We start from the raw sequence: 17,909 nt of genomic DNA, 5'->3' as shown, positions 1-17,909 counted from the left end.
GGATAATTTACACAACAGGTAGGACACTTAAATATCTAGTACTTAGATAGAGATATTATTTGTTTTCTGGAGCTTTCAAGCCAGTAAGAGTGTTATTGTCCCTTTAACCTTCGATATAGGTTTATATAGAAATGTAATATACCGTCATTGTATTGTACAGCCATCTTGAAAGTTTCTTGTTACAGAAGCTAGCTCTTTGTAATTACGTCCAAGTTTCTGCAAGAATCGAGGTTTCAGTATCAATATAGTTTTAAGAAACGCGTGATATACCCAGTTCATGACCTTTGGTCAAAAGTGATACACAATCTAAGCGTGGATTAAATTTCGACATATGGACGACTTAACAAAATAGATTGTGTTTTGACCCTCGGCCTCGGGCCATAGGTATGTCGTATTAATTTAAAAAAAAAGGAAACTCGCTCCCTAAAATCATGTTAATGCTATAAACTACTAACTCCACGTGGTAAAAAGTTTCCAATGTAAAGGCGCACGTAATGGGCTTTTCCATTTTGCATACAGTAGGTCCTCACTGTTATTGTCAAAAACCATATACCTTATATCGGGGTATAAACATAACGCTAACGCTACAATATACGTCCACATTCCAATTCTGCTTTGATTGACAAGGTACTTTGTCAAGAAGGCTAGGCTTTTGGTTTGTTTAGCGTTGAGGGTCGTGCATCAACATCAATTTAGAATTGTGGCCTGTAGGCGACACACAAAAAGAAAATTGGCATGGCTCTGCCCCTGGGGGTTGGGCATGTAGGGCCTACTCCAAATGATAAGGATGTTCCAAATGATAGGAATGTTCCTTAGGGTACAAAGAATAAGTATATAAAGTGTGGCTCTGCCCCTGGGGGTTGGGCATGTACCCCAAACGATAGGGATGTTCCTTAGGGTACAAAGAATGTGTATGCAAGATTATAAGTTAAGAAATGTGGCCTGTAGACGACAAACAAACAAATACTAGAAATGGGCGTGGCTCTGCCCCTGGGGGTCGGGCATGCACCAAAAACAATAGGGATCTTCCTTGGGGTATAAGGAATAAGTATACCAAGTTTGAAGAAAATCCAGTAAGAATTGCGCCCTGTAGGCGACACAAAGACACACGAAAAGAAAATGGGAAATGGGCGTGGCTCTGCCCCTGGGGGTTGGGCATGTACCCCAAACGATAGGGATGTTCCTTAGGGTACAAAGAATGTGTATGCAAGATTATAAGTTAAGAAATGTGGCCTGTAGACGACAAACAAACAAATACTAGAAATGGGCGTGGCTCTGCCCCTGGGGGTCGGGCATGCACCAAAAACAATAGGGATCTTCCTTGGGGTATAAGGAATAAGTATACCAAGTTTGAAGAAAATCCAGTAAGAATTGCGCCCTGTAGGCGACACAAAGACACACGAAAAGAAAATGAGCGTGGCTCTGCCCCTGGGGGTTGGGCATGCACCCCAAACAATAGGGATGTTCCTTAGGGTACAAAGAATGTGTATGCAAAGTTTCAAGATTATTAGTTAAGAAATGTGGCCTGTAGACGACAAACAAACAAATACTAGAAATGGGCGTGGCTCTGCCCCGGGGGGTCGGGCATGCACCAAAAACAATAGGGATCTTCCTTGGGGTATAAGGAATAAGTATACCAAGTTTGAAGAAAATCCATGAAGAATTGCGCCCTGTAGGCGAACCACAGACACACACACACACACACACACACACACACACACACACATACATACATACACACACACACACACACAGACAGGGGCGACGGCATAATACGTTCACATTATGAATGTGGACGTATAAAAAGGAAAACTTCGTAAGTTCTAATATACCATATATAATGTTTAACCAAGTGTTTTTTTACACCACCCACCAATGAAGATACACAATAAATCTATCCCTGTTCATTTTAGCGAAGATTGAGTATATTTTCCGAAAAATCTTACACCCCAATGTGTTCACGGGACCTCGGTTTTTCGTCCCATCTGAATGACTAGACAGCTGTCCTTGTCAGGCCACCGTACAGCATCACTGACATGGGGGAACCATGGCGGAAAATCTGGATGAACTTTCTCGGCCAATGCAGGGATTGAATACCCCGAATACCCGACCTCCAGGCTAGCGAGCCAGCATCTTACCCACTTAGCCACTGTGACCTCTTTATGTCCATAGAGTCATGGACTGATTTTTTAATTGTTTACTGTGTCTTAAATATTGAATATTAGGGTACCAAATTTTCACAGTAAGATAACATCAATATTTATTGAAATGGACCAATATTAAATTCTAATTTTTGTTTTTAATTTCAAATATTTATAGATAATATTTAGTTAGTGGTTTAGCTCCTTTAACTATGGCCTAAGTGAGGTTTGCTATTAACTGGGCAAGCACAAAACACCTCCATTCAGATATAATGTATTTTTTTTATTTTTTGATATTATCTTTAGATTAGTTTACATTTATAAAATCTAGAACATTCATAATTTAATATACAGTTAACATTTCTTACATTAAATACATACAAATACTTTTTTTTTAAAAGAAGAGAAAAATAGTCTTAAAATGTCATTTGTTCATTCATCAACAACCAATAATCTTTAAAAAAAACTCTCCCGATTTGAATATTCTTTACGCACCTTATAAATACATAAAATATATAGTAAATGATAAAGATTATTATTAAAAGCACTATTAAAATGAAAACTTGTTACAATCATAGAATATTTATGCATCAGGCCAAAAAACAAACAATTTCAAAAATCAAACAAAACAAATGTTTCATATAAACTGATTATGCAGAAAACTGTTCAATTGTTCCATAGTTTGAGAAACCCCAACTTCTTTGTTATTTTCATCATTCAGTCTCAGGTCCGCTTTCCATGTACACGTGGGAGTGGGGGTTGGATGGCTGAATGGTTAGCGCATGCATGCTATATCATAAGGCCCATTATTGAGTCAACTTGCGTGGTGTTGATTCGCAGGTTGTACTTGGCAAGGAGTAAGGTCGCCTGTCCAACATCGTGGGTTTTCTCCGGGTCCTCCGGTTTCCTCCCATTGCTAAAAAGACCCCTACGTGCAAACATGAAATAAACTTGAACCATATGTTAGTCCTGAAATGACGTATTTTGTGTTGGGTGGACGTTACACTCCATTTCTCTCACTCTCTGTGTACACCTTTCAGTCAGTGATGCACACAATTATTTGTATTTCCACGTGTACAGAAAAATCTCTGAAAAGTTTGGGATTTCTCTTTACAGCATGGAGCCCGACAGTGTTTACCTTCTGTCGTTTCTCTTTTATAATAACACCATGTCAAAAAAATCTGCCAATTGCAAGCTGAATTTCAGCAAAAAGAGCAGTTGATTGACTAAGTGGAAGAGAACCTGTGTTTGTATGCCAGAACTTAAACATCCGGGTAAATAGCACTTATTTAACTCCATTCCTATATATCCTTTCTTTCAGAATAAATAGCACATATTTAACTCTATTCCTATATATCCTTACTTTCAGAGTAAATAGGACATATTTAACTCCATTCCTATCTATCCTTACTTTCAGAGTAAATAGCACATATTAATAAATATATAATTAACAAACAAATATAACATGACAGTTGAACAATTATTCAATGGTGGTGTTATTGTATTATGATGGACAATATCAAATACTGTCTATAACAAATAGATATAAATCTACACCAACAAACATAGAAAATAATTTACATTAACAATAATCTTTGTAACTCATGGATGTGCTTTAATTTATTATTCACCAATAAACTCAACACCACTAAGATCATATTCCTTTATTTCTACAGTGGTGATCTCCATTTTAATTCTCCAATATCCAGTGGGTCTACTTGTCAGAACAGCATCTGATCTGTAGACGACAGATTTCACACATTCGTTTAATTGTCTTACGATTTCAAAACATCATACTTTTATTGATCAAAAGAGGAGAGATAACTCTAACCAACTTTCAAACATGTTCAATAAAATCTCTTCTTTTTGGTTCCAATCAAGTCCTTCTTTTCTACGAAGAGGCAAAATTAACCCATGGAAACTCTTTAATATATTTGAACATAAAGCCGTCAGTCTTTAGCTAACCCAAAAGGTGTTGTATAGGTAGGATCATCATCTAGGTTGTCTATATCACTCTGTGACGGGGATCCATTGTCATCAAAACCTCCAGTTAGATTAAAAGGTGACATGTTTGATCCACCAATACCAGCTCCTGATAAAAACTCCATCTCCGCATCCATTGCTGATACTTCGTTCTAAAATAAAATACATCACAAATTTTATTCTACGTCAAATTGAATTCAAAGCCTTTATAATTTAATATGGTACATCAATACTGAATTCATAAACACGATAATGAATTCATAAACACGATAATGAATTCATAAACAAAATATTGAATATTTTTTCATTAGCAGGTCCTTGATACTTGAGCACATGGTTATCACACCACTCATATCTCCATTCCACTGATGGAAGAAGCAACAATGGACTGACAGCATGACTGTGTGAGTTACAAAATGTTCAATCTATTTGCAGGCTTGAATTTTTGTAACTCCTCATGTTCAGACATATTTAATTGATCAAAGTTTGATACTTATATATGTCTCTTTATGAGCTATACTAGAGTTTGTGTACATAATATTAACAATACAACATTTTTATCATCTGTGACTTAAGGGCGGCATTTTATCTATAATTTGACAAGGCATTTAATCTATAATTTGACAAGGCATTTAATCTATAATTTGACAAGGGAATTCAAGTATAATTTGACCAGGGAATTCAAGGATAATCTGACATTTCACAAGGCATTTAATCTATAATTTGACAAAGCATTCATTCTATAATGTGACATCTGACAAGGCCTCTATAATTTGACATGGAACTTTATCTATAATTTGAAATCTAACAAGGCATTCTATCTATAATGAGTATAATTTCACATTAACTTTGATATGCATTGAAATAATGAAATGTAAATGATGTACAAACCTCTGTTTTAGTATTAATAGTTAAAGGACTATCAGAAAAGTTAGAGAAGGGTAAAGTTTTAGAACTATCATCACCATCTAATTCCTGTAATAAAAACAATATATTCAAGGATAAATTATAAAATGGAAGCAGGGAAGATCATAATTATGTGTTAAAATCAATGTGCAGTGTAATATTTGAGGTCAAACTACTGTATATATAGTCTCAAAAAAACTTGCTTAATAACATATTATTAAAAAATAATGGTCTAACTCCTTCTTAAGTGCACTATATCAATATGAGTTATCTTCCCTGTATCAACAAAAGGCTTTAATCTTAGTATTATGGGATAGAGTTAAATCTTAGATGACCGCTTAATGTTTAGAGCCTGCCTTAAGGGATAACAATCCTGCCCATCACCTAAATAACCATAACTTAGCTGATCATAATACTTACCTTTATTGAGGACAAGGAAGCTTCACTAGGAGTTGCAGATCTACTCCGATTTGTTACTTTACCCCGATCTGTCCTCATTATCTGCATCTGAGCTTTCATTTTAGCAATCATCCATTCTGGTACATTAAAACCTGACAGTTCATCCATCAACAAATTACCATCCCTTTAAAATAAGATTTTATTAATCTCAATAATACTGTAGACATTTATAATGAACTACTACGGAATATCTGCCTCAATAATATTTTAAATATATTAAAGAGAAAAACACATGACACAATTATATGCAATGCAAGTGACTTAGATTCTATTTCTTACAAATTTTGGAGGGTTCTCTTGGCTATAACACATGACACAATGATATGAAATACAAGTTACTTGGAAGTTTATTTCTTGCGACACTTCAGAGGGTTCTCTCGTAAACAATGACAATAGTTGAAACATCACCAGAAATAAACTTCTAAGTAAAAGTTGAAAAGTTGCCAGAAATAATGATAAAGATGAAAGAACCCCTGTTGAAACTTGGCTAGAAATAAACTTTTAAGTAACTTGTATTTCATATAATTGTGTCATGTGTTATTCTCATTCAGATACTAAATGTTGCTTAAACAATATATACTATATATCTCTGTAGTGGCCTTTGCTTCAAAAAGTCAATAAATTCAAACATTTGAAAAAGAAAATTTCAATTCTAAACTTTCGTATAGGACTCCTGCAGTATTTTTTAGATTTTTTCTTATGTGAGTTACTAAAAGTAAAGCATAATGCTGTAGAATATTGAAATACAAATGTATAGAAGATGTTAAAATATGGATGAAGTCTAGGATTTATTGATTTTGTCAAATAAATCAAGAAAGGCATAAATCCATGGAAGAAGTCAAGGATTTATTAATTTTTGTAAAAAATCTATGGAAGAAGTCAAGGATTTATTAATTTTTGTAAAAAATCTTTCGACTTCCCTAAATCTAACGTTTTTGCTACAGAAATGAAATGAATTGAAAAATGGTTTTTATGTCCTACTTTTCTGTATCAACTGGGTTAATGAAGATGGGCGTATGCCATACAGTGTGCTATGAGGGAAAGCTTGCCTGGAAAGCAGGGCTACATCCCATACACGGGACCTCTGTATTTCATCCTATCCAAACGACTAGACAATGTATTTGCCAGGCCGTCTGTGCTGCACCCATTGACAAGGGGAAACCACACTGGAAAATTCCAGGGAACTTTGTCAACCAACACCAGGAACGAACCACCGACCTCCTGGTTAGTGAGCCAGTGACTTACTCGTTGAGCCATCGTGGCTCCCTTTTTACTACAGACACCAGATAAAGTTTTTATAAATATATATTAAATGATAAATTACCTATATTCATCTGTTTCAGCAAGATCTTTGATATCCTCAACTATTAACATATATGCCTTGCCTCCTGTAGCTGGCATTAAATGATGTTCATATAACCACTGTTTATCTTCTTGATCACCAGAATACTGATAAAAAGTATACAAATATTACATACACTAAGACATTACTATAAAGCAGTGGTTTTACCTTTTTTACACTTTCTTCATGATATGTAAATAATTTTAATTAAATCAACCTTTCCATGATATTACAGATGATAATGTATTGGACGTTAAAATTGTAATAAGTGCAGGCACATGTCCAGGAGGTGCCCCCCTTGCTCGTGCGGAGCCTGTACAAGAGAGACCCAGGAGACAGCCTTCAGAAATGGCCTCAGGTGCAAGGAAATCGACTTCAAACTTTCAAAATTTACTGGGGGGAAAACCCCATACCCCTATCGAGCCTCTGCTGTCATGCCAGAGGGGGGTTGGATGGCTGAATGGTGTACGTGACATGGAGAAGGGTCGCCTGTCCAACCTCGTGGGTTTTCTCCGGGTCCTCCGGTTTTCCTCCCACTGCTAAAGACCCCTACGCGCAAGAGCGAATTATTGAAATAAAATTAAACCATGTTAGTCCCAAAATGACCTAGTTTGTGTCGAGTGGACGTTAAACCCCATTTCTCTCTCTCTCTCTGTCATGCCAGAACAGGGCCCCTCCTCACCCCCTGTTCATTTTTCTAAACACGCCCCTAAAGTGTGCACAACCCCCTCCCTGCACACCATTGTAATCATACAGAACTTTTAATTAGATTATCATAATTCATATTTACCTTAAATACATCTGGATGTTTGATATATAATCTACCTCTAGTATTACCCAAACCTAAAGCTCTGTCAAAATTAAATAATATACATTGTTCTAATAGAAATATCACATTCAATAATGTATATCAAATGAAATGGGGTTTAACGTCCTACTGTTCTGCTCCGATAATGTATATCAAATAATAGAAGCAACATATTGACATATAATTAACTCTTTAAAGTAACAATGCATCATTTGTATTTTTCACTAAATTACCATATTTATGTACTAAGAATGATTATTTAACATTTAATTAAGAAAACAAATCAAAATACCAACGCTAGATAATCTCCCGACTAAAATCTAAAATAAGCCCATCAATAATTATTCATGGACAACAAAATGGTGGCGGGCTTATTACATATCTTTGTAAATACTGAACGGAATTGAAAAATTATGGACAGACATTCTTACTAGAGATTCATCTTTCACAATACGCCATACAGTGTGTTATGAGGGAAATTTTTGCCTGGACAGCAGCGCTAGTGCCTACTCTTATGTGAAATTCCAACTGCCAATGTGAACATGGGACCTTGTTTTTTTTCCCATTCGAACGACTAGACAGCTGTCCTTGTCAGGCTCTCCATCCTGCAACACTGACAAGGGGAAACCACACTAGAAAATAATGAAGAACTTTCTTGGCCAACACCAGGAGCGAACCAGCGTCTTACTCATTTAGCCACCATGGCTCCACCTCTAAAAGGAGGCAATGAGACTTTAATGGAGATAAATATTTTAATAATATTCTGGAAGATTTAAACACCTACTTGTTAGCTTTGGCTCCCATGACTAATAACGTATCTAGATTTAATCTCTCTGGATCCCACTTTAAAAAAAAAAAATATTAAATATATTTTTACAAACAATAAATATGGTATTGAATGAGGGGATATGTGGGAGATGTTTCAAATAATATGAATTAAATTTAAAAAACAAAAACACCCCCCAAAATCCCCTCATTTCTTTGGTTTTAATAATAGTCCATTGGAGAAATGGGATTAAATGTCCACTTGAAACAAACTCGGTTATTCAGGGACTTATGGTTCATTTCTTTTCAATAATTTGCATGCTCAAAGTAGTCTTTTAGCCATGAGTGGAAATTGCAAGACCCGGAGAAAACCCACAAGGTGGGACATGCAACCCTACTCCTCGTCACGTACAAGTTGGGAATCGAAACCACATCACTAACTCAATGACAGACCTTATGATCTAACAGCCACACATTAGACCATTCGGCCACCCAACCCCCCTCTCTTATTATAAGACAATAAAACATTATCCTTACCTTAGGACCTTCTCTTCTAACAATATCTATATTTCTTATTTTGGAAGGTGTAGAGCGTCTGAAATCACGTGATAAAGATAGAGAAATGTAATTTAATGAACACAGAAACTAACATATTGTAGTATAAGTATTGATTCGTAAAGGGGTTTTGGTAGGTACTGAAATCCAGAGGATCACCTATGTAATCGTTGGTGTGCACGTCAAGGAACCCTCGATAGTTGAAATTAAATTAAGGGTAAGTGCAAATGTTGCTGTTTGAGCAAAATATCACCCTTAGCACACTGCACAGCATATGCTCATCTTTATTATTCCAGTTGGTTCAACAAAGTAGGATATTAAACCCCATTTCATTACATATATCGCTGGATCATTGACATTTCAACAGCCAAGTAGTTTCCGCTGTTATAAATCTTTTCTGATTTACACAGCATTTCAATGATTCAATAAGAATGTTTTTGAATATATTTACCCGGATATATGAGGTCTTCCCTTTCTCTGAAAACAGAAAATAATTCTCAGTCAGTCAATGGAGACCGGTGTTCCAAGCTGTATTATGCGGTGTCTGAATAAAACCAGACTTTTATTTTATAAAAACAATGTGTAGGTGAAATTTACCATTCGTTATCCAGTACGGCACATGGGTCATTCCCTGTATAGACCTCTAAAGTAACGGCGATAGATTATCAGGTCACCCAACGAAAAAATTGACCAGAAATCTTAAAAGGGTTACGTGTCCGGATAAGCATTTTTGACGTTCACGTCCAAAGAACTCAATATTTTGAGCAGAAATTTTGAGACAAGGTAAATACATCATTCCTCTATATTTTGGCGCTTAAATTTCGGACTTTTATTATTGAGACTCTGTTCAAATTGGTATGCTCCCTTTAATAATGAATGACAATAAACAATCAGTACATAAGAATTGAAATATGTATACATACTTTTATTTTTCTAGGAATACTCAAATCACTTCCTTTCTCAGAATCACTGTCTGATAATCTTCTTTTCTTTATCAATGTCTAAAAACATGATCAAATTTCATTTAGTTAATTTCATTTGGTTTTTCAAGTAGACCTATTAAAAGAGATCTACCGATAAATAAAAAATCATCAGATTTCAATTAGTCTATTTTAGTTTATAAATATGTATGAAATAAGACACAGTCTGCTGAACATTGGTATTAGTAATAAAGAACAAATATTTCATTTACTGTTTTGATTTATGGCCGTTATGACAATTCTTTGGCCATTTCAACTAACAGTTATGGCTATTTTGAAAAGAAATTTGTGTTGTTTAGTTCCTGACCATTTCGTCTATAATCCATATACACAAACCAGAGACATATGTTTTAAATGTCAGCTCCTGACGGCCATGTATGCATGTACTATCAATAAGACTGATTAATTGTAGAATTAACTTACTCTTTTACCACTATTACTACCAGTATCTGATACATTATCAGGAAAATCTCGAACAGGTGATACACTTCTTCTACTTTCGACTATATACATTTTCTTTGACTAAAACAAAAACCAAAGTGTTGTTTTATAACATAAGGAATATTTTTATTTATATCATCATAATCAGACAAAGAGAATTGTTTTAGATAAAGATTAAAACTTCTTACGAAATTCAAAATAATTGCCAAAGACGTTTGTACAAAATATTTTTCTCAACATTGATAATCCAGAAGGTTTTTTCTTTAATAAAAGTACAGATTAGCTGACACTAAGAAGTAGGATTTGTTTGCCATTGGAATTACAATACCCAGATTATAAGTTGGAACCAATCTTGTGTATGTATGTATTTCAAAAAGAGAAATTCTGTACTCAAGCTTCTACAGTAGTAACAAAACCAAATCAATACTTACTTCTTCTAGTATTTGTCGACACACAGAATTTAAATGTTCATCTGTAACTGATGTAGGACCAGTATTTTCTTTTATATTAGCAATTCCTAGATTGAAAAATTTCTGGAAAAAGAAATTTTGGGTAATATTGATTGCTTGAAAAGTTATGAATTTTAATATAAGGGACATAACTCTGCAGCGTGTTCCCTAAAGCCATATTATCTCCCCTTAGACCACATGTGTAAATAGAAAACTCATTCTGCCATATCAGTCATGTGATAAAGAATGGATTAGTAGTTTAATCAGAACAGTGAAGAGAATAACATCCCAGACACAATTAGCAGCTCACTCCTTAAAACAAACAAATGCTTTTAGAACACAACTCCACCAAAATATATTTATGTTTGTAGATGTTTTTACCTCAACATATTTCTGTATGACTGCATCTATTTCTTTATTAATACTCTTTTGTAAAGTCTGTCGTAGTAAATCTAATGTCTTTCCTGCTCCAGTTATTGAACACAACCTGTTGGATCAAGAGAGAAATAGCAAAAATTAGTCTCTGATTTTTGCCTTGTTAAAGCAGCTGTTTGACATTTGAATTTTTCAGACAAATTAAATTTTTTCATGGTTTAATCCATGGTAAAATGTACTCAAATTAGTAACAAAATGAAAACATTGATGACAGACAATCTCCTCGCTTTAATACAATTAGATTTAAAGATGTCAACTAGAAGATTTTACCCAACAATTATAGATGGCCATGGCACTGACAATTTTCAATTCATCATATCTTTGTAAAATACTGAAGGAACTGAACAACTTTGGACATATCCTTTTAGAGAGTCAACTTCCACAATATTGTAATTTGTAAGGGATTCAAAATCCCTCAAAAGATGATCATTGACTTTAATATCAACATAGATGTCACTAGTATCAGCTGCTTTAATTTGGGTTACTATTACTAACTTATACACAATAGTGCATAATAACCTTTTGACAATTCAAGTGGCTGGTATTTTTAAAATATACAAAAGATTATTTCAAACAAGTATCTGAACAGGTCTATGTGAGAACCCAGATATCACAAACTACACGAAGACATGGAAAGGTTTGGGGGCGTTTGGAAAAGTTGGATCACGAAAAATTTATGACACATTTTTTATTTATTTTGCTGGAACATTAATAGTTTATCCTGTCATATTGTAAGATGTACTTTCATTGACCCAACTTTTTGCATTTCTTAATTTGCCTGTGTTGACATTACAGGGATAATAAAACAGAATAACACAATAAATTATCTTACTTTGCCCTTTGTACAGCCACTGACTGAGCTCTATAAGCTGATCTATATGAAGCAGCATTGGCAGGAAAGTTTGCTAAATTCTTCAATCGCATGTTGAATTGTCCCGTCTGAAACAAAAATGAAATGAAATAGGGTTTATTGTCCTACTGCTCTGCTCTGACTGGGCTAATGAAGATAGGCATATGTCATACAGTTTGTTATATGGGAAATTTTGCCCAAACAGTGGCACTACGGCCTACTCTTATATCGAATTCCAATATAAATAAAATATATGGAAAACTAAAAAAGAAATTTAAGAATAGCTACCCAGGGTTTTAATTTCTTGCTTTCTTCTTCTATTTCTTGATAACTAGGACTACCAAACTTTGTATCATCTAGTTTTATACTTTTCTCTGGTACCAAATGTGGCATGGCATTACTGTCCTTTATATCCTCCTGTCTTCGTAAATAAGTTATATCAGACCTAGATCGGGCATAGTTAGCCGTCGGAGGGGTGGAATTTGACTCCAGATTCACAGCACCAAAAGATGGGATGGTGGGAGTAGGGGAAACTTTCATACCAGACTTGGGAAAAGTAAAGGGATTTATCTGATGAGGAGGAACATCTCTTTGATTTGGAGCTGGTGCCTGGCTTTTCTTCACAGAAACAACTGGTGGATTTACGATAGAAGGTATGTTTGAGACTTTGGACAATGCCTCATGAGCCTTGAAATCAAATTTATCATCTGGTAATTTTATAGTTCCACCATGTGGATCTAGTGGCATTCTAGGTAGACTTATATATGGTTGTCCTTGTAATAACTTAGGTATCATCAAGGGAATGGGGATTGAGACAGGAGGTTGGGGTACAGCTTCAGGTGGTGGAGGTGGATGTTGTTGTCTTGCTGCAAAGGATGTGAAATGTGCTGGTAAAGATGAAGGATCAGGACCCAATGGACGCTGGAGCGTGAGATGATGTGTAGCAAATGCAGGGGGCATTCCAGCTAATGCAGGTGCTTGAGATGCTACAGATGAAGGCTGTTCAAGTCTGCGTACACGATGCTTAGGGGGGAGTTTTGATAAATCCATTGGTGGACCACCATATGCTGGATTATAATATGTGGATGGGGGTGGTGTTGGCTCTCTAGGTGGTGGGGGAGTAGCACGTCTTTGAAAATCCTTTTTGGGATGTGGTGCTGGGGAAACTCTTTCAGGAACTGGAGAAGCTCTGTCTCTGGCTGGTGATGGTGTTCTATTGACTGGCAGTGGAGAAGGGTGATGTCCTTGACTAACAGCTCCTTTATAGAATCTTTCCAATTTACTGACATCTTGTACATTTTGTCTCAGTAATGTTTCTGTTAGTCTGTGTTCAGTACTATATTCTCTAGGATTAGTGAAGGGTATAGCAACCTGCTCTGGATTATTTCTGAACTCTTCTCTTTCCATGGCTAACACTAAATGCTGTAAATTGGAGGAAGGCATTGGTGCTCTTTGCACACTCTCTGGTGCAGCTGCCATTATGCGTAGGTTGGCGGTTGACGTTCTTACAGATGCAGGATTCATGGGATCACTTGGATAGGGTACGAATGGAAATGGCATTGGATGATGATCAGGTCGGCTGTAAGGACCGGACAACCTTGGTGGTCCTGGAGAGTTTCTGGCTGGATCTGACCGTGGCGATGTGGAGGGCAGATTTGGGGACAAAGTTGGTAAATTTGGTGGTAATCCAGAACCTCTTGGAGATATTCGTCCACCAGGTGATATCCTCAATGGTTGGTTAACATGAAAGTCCGGTGAAACTTTAATCCCAAGAGGAGTGTTAAACTGGGAAGCTAAGAGTTGTGCAGTTGACATTGGAGGTGTGCTTCTATGGGTACCTCCTGGTGATGGATGTCTAGCTGGGGAGGGAACTCTAACAGGGGACATAGACTGAGGTGTATCACGTAAATGAGGATGTGGTTGAAGTTTACCCGTCAGTGCTGAATGTAATTTGGATGTCGGGCAGTTATCTTCTCGGTTTAATGCTTGAAACATCTGTGATGTCAGTCTCGATGGAGAGATGCGTGAACTAAAAGATGAATTTCTGTTAGGTAGATCAGGATCTGTTTCACTTTCAGAAACATTAGAATGTTCGGATAGAGCCATACCAGAAATATTTCTAGTTGAACTATCTGTCGATGGTGAGGCTGTCTTTTTGGGTTTGTAAGATCTCTGTTTTGTGCCCGGTTCACCTGAAATTAAGATAAAAAGCAATGATTCATTTAGCCCCCAAAAAACAACAAATGCATGTCCCTTTCACACATTGCCAATAAGGAAACCCATGTTCTTATTACTGTCTTCGTTTCCATCTTTTCTTCTTTCGATTTCTGCATTCATTCGAAAGAAGGCAATGGAAAGGAATTCGGTTTAACATCACATCAACGCAATACTTCAGTCATTTTGAGACTGACACATGTTGAATTGTCATTTTAATGGTTATGTGTGCAATGCCTACGCAAACCTTGGACTTTTCGTACCAACCAAACGACTAGTCACACTTTCCGTACCAGTCCATAGACAAGTGAAATAAAATGATATAGGGTTTAATGTCCTACTGGGCTAATGAAGACAGGACGGACAAGTGAGAACAAGGCTTAAAAATACTAAAAGTTCTTTTCAATCCACATCGGGATTCAAACCTATTACATTCTAGTTAAATGCCAATGTCATACCGCTTGACCCATCGTCCTCCTAATCCAGTTTTCGATTAGCCCCAAACTACTGATGTCATTAGAAACTTATACTGACAATCTACAGGCCATTGCGACATTATATGCTTGAGAGTCATACATAAAATCTAAATACAACTGTGATACTCAGCATGCCTTTTTTAGTTTCCATAGTGGATGCATTAACTATAATATAAACCCAATAGATAGGATAAATGTAGCAGGAACATAAATATCCTACCTAATTTCTGTTTAATTTTCTTACTTTCCTTTGATCTTTCATCTTTCTTATTTTGCACTTTACTCATCTGTTCTCTCGTATCAAATTCAGACCTGTCAACAGAGAAATAAACCTGTCAATTTAATAAATTTAATAACAATTTAAATTATATCGGTCATACTTTAGCCAATGCAAATGGTCTTTTTTTTTATCGCTGACCAGCAACTGGTAGTATAAATAAATGTAAACATTAGTGTACTGTAAGGTAAGGACTAGGTGGTCTAGAGGTGGGTTATTTCATTCCAAAACTAGTAAATGTAAGTCAAACAGCTGTCATCTGTCATTCATCAGTGACATTTATCATCTATCTGTGCGTGCCAATAATATGCATTGAATTTCTGAAGAGCCAGTGCATACAAATAAACTTAACAATTTTGTAAGAATAATGATGAAATGAAATGGGGTTCAACATCCAATTTTTCTGTACCGACTGGGCTAATGTAGTTCCTTTAGGAACAGTCTCTGATTGGACGCTGTCTGCTATTTTCAAGTAGAATTTTGCAATTAGAAAACATACTTGTTCACAAAATATGTTTGAACTGATCAGTCATTTCGAGACCAGAAAATGTGCAAACCGCATGTTTTTTAAATCGCAAAATTCATGATGAAATGAAATGGGGTTCAACGTCTAATTTTTCTGCACCGACTGCGCTGTAGTAATATCGAACTACCTTGTTGTGTTTCCTTTGTGATCGTAATAAAACCACAGGTTGGTTCGTTTCTACAACTTTATTGTTAAACCTTTTGGCTTCGAAGGTCCTCGTTCTCAGTAAAACATAGATGATAGCTGCTCGGAATATCTGGGTGAGCTCTAATGAATTTTGCTCAACACCCTCTTTTATAACCCCCTAATTTCTGTACGTCATAGACTGACCTTGATGTTAATTTCCTTCCCAAATATGGAATAAACATCCCCATTCTCCAAAGACCAGGGGGAAGAACATTACCTTATTTGGTCTACCAAACACATTTCATAAATAAGGTAGAATTTGATGGATATTTGGACAATGGTAAGGATTTTAACAAAATATCGCTGTTTTTTATATATAAATATATCATTCAATTCATGAAGTAGGTGTGATTTGACTCCATAGAAAGTGTGAACCAAATAATTAGTTAAAGTAGCTAAGTCTCTAAGTCAATATCATCCAAAGTCTTACACGTTGAAAAAACGAATTATTTGTCAATTCAAATCAACATTAATGTTGTGATCTTACCAGGAAAAGGCAGGCTTCTGATATCCAATATTTAAGACAAAATAAACATTTTACCATTGGTACACGAATCGTGTACCATAGTGTGTTTTAGTGTCATTTGCAACAAGTGACCAGAAAGAACGAGGCTAGACATATTCAACTGGAAAGCCTGCTTAATAGACTGGAATAACCAGACGCTAGAAATTGCTATAGGGTTGAGACACGTATGCCGTATTTCGCTGGACATAAGTGATTTGAAATTAGAGTCAAAACGGAAACAATTGAATGTTTATCAGTTTATATAATTATAATCAGATTACATTATTATATGCGTTTCGACCCATTTGGGTCAAATTCTAGGTCCCAAATATTAGCGATTTAGCTCCTTTAAAGATACAATATGACGCAAAAACCTTCGTTTTACAGTAGAACAGTCTCTGTTAGGATGCTGTCTGCTATTTTCAAGTAGAATTTTGCGATTAAAAAACATATATGTACCGTACACAAAATGATCAGCCATTACGAGACTCGAAAATGTGCAAACTACGTGTTTTTTTAATAGTAAAATTCTACTTGAAAATAGTGTTGAATTATTATAAATTTGTGTCAGATACATTATGCCAAAAAATGATTCCTTTTGGCGAAAGATAAAGATTCATGGTGAAAAATAGAAGGTAAGAATTCCAAAATAGCCATAGAACAGAGTGGTATTTTCATATTGCAGCTATAGGGACGGATAGGAATGGTCAGCATCCGATCAGAGACTGAAATGAAATGAGGTTTAACGTCCTACTGTTCTGCTCCTCCTGGGCTAATGAAGACGGACAAACGCCATACAGTGTGCTATGAGGGAAATTTTTTCCGGACAGCGATGCTACGGCCTACTCTTATATCGAATTCCAATTGCCATGGGATCTTTTACAGTCCCTATGTCCTACAATATTGACAATGTGCACACAGGACCTTGGTTTTTCATACCATCCAAATGACTAGACAGCTGTCCTACACCACTGAAAACGGGAAATCGTATGAACTTTTTACAGCCAAACAACGGGAGCGAACCCGCGACCTCCAGGCTAGCGAGTGCAGTGTCTTTCCTTAATGCTTACTCATTTAGCCACCAACTACCAACTCAAGGCTGCGTCCTACAACTAGACTAGGGCTAATCATATATAAATACATTGTGCTATGATGGAAATTTTTGCACTGACAGCGGCGCTACTGCCTTCTATTATTGAATTCCAACTGTAACAGTTTATTTTACGTGTACGTCAATGTGTACGCAAGACTTTGGTTTTTCGTTATGTTGTACATCCGATCCGAACGACTAGACAAGACAGCTGTCCCTTGTCAGGCCCGTTCAAGTAACACGTTACGTTTCATTGGCGAATGTAAATCACCGAATCGATCATTTATGTTTGCAGATTGATCTAATATGGATTAATTTAGTAATTAGAAGGATTCCAAAAATACGCACAATGAATAAGGGTCATATCTGTATCTTGAACCTGCAGCTTTTGGTGAAGGATCTCGTTCATTATCTTCCATGATGTCCGATGTAAACAATATTTACTGCGGGTAAAACACTTATATTTTTTTTTAAAAGTGTTAATAAAACATAATAGCCATTCTAGCACATAACGGTGATCA

At 36.0% G+C, this 17,909-nt stretch overlaps 1 protein-coding gene across 1 annotated transcript; it reads right to left on the bottom strand.

The window, feature by feature from the left end:
* Window positions 1–2,458: 2,458 nt before the first annotated feature.
* LOC126823993 (serine/arginine repetitive matrix protein 1) lies at window positions 2,459–17,851 on the bottom strand. Its single transcript, XM_050553064.2, has 16 exons — window positions 17,737–17,851; window positions 15,025–15,116; window positions 12,403–14,306; window positions 12,097–12,203; window positions 11,211–11,316; window positions 10,812–10,913; window positions 10,363–10,461; window positions 9,883–9,960; window positions 9,411–9,436; window positions 8,942–8,999; window positions 8,424–8,482; window positions 7,622–7,682; window positions 6,814–6,938; window positions 5,451–5,613; window positions 5,016–5,099; window positions 2,459–4,276 (listed from the first exon to the last, which is right to left on the bottom strand). Exons 1-16 carry the CDS (start codon window positions 17,805–17,807, stop codon window positions 4,091–4,093), a joined length of 3,321 nt encoding a protein of 1,106 aa, XP_050409021.1. The 5' UTR covers window positions 17,808–17,851; the 3' UTR covers window positions 2,459–4,090.
* Between the last annotated feature and the right edge of the window lie 58 nt (window positions 17,852–17,909).

Source organism: Patella vulgata, chromosome 6, assembly GCF_932274485.2.
Source record: "Patella vulgata chromosome 6, xgPatVulg1.2, whole genome shotgun sequence".
Taxonomy (NCBI): domain Eukaryota; kingdom Metazoa; phylum Mollusca; class Gastropoda; family Patellidae; genus Patella; species Patella vulgata.
Note: the sequence above shows the minus strand (reverse complement) of the source record. Positions and strands in the feature narration are given on the sequence as shown.

Excerpts from the sequence above, each read along its gene's own strand:
- LOC126823993 (XM_050553064.2), bottom strand. The coding sequence starts at position 17,807 with ATGGAAGATAATGAACGAGATCCTTCACCAAAAGCTGCAGGTTCAAGA. Across the intron at positions 14,307-15,024 it reads GAAAATTAAACAGAAATTAG|GTGAACCGGGCACAAAACAG; the intron begins GTAGGATATTTA and ends TCTTAATTTCAG. Across the intron at positions 12,204-12,402 it reads GCAAGAAATTAAAACCCTGG|ACGGGACAATTCAACATGCG; the intron begins GTAGCTATTCTT and ends TTTTTGTTTCAG.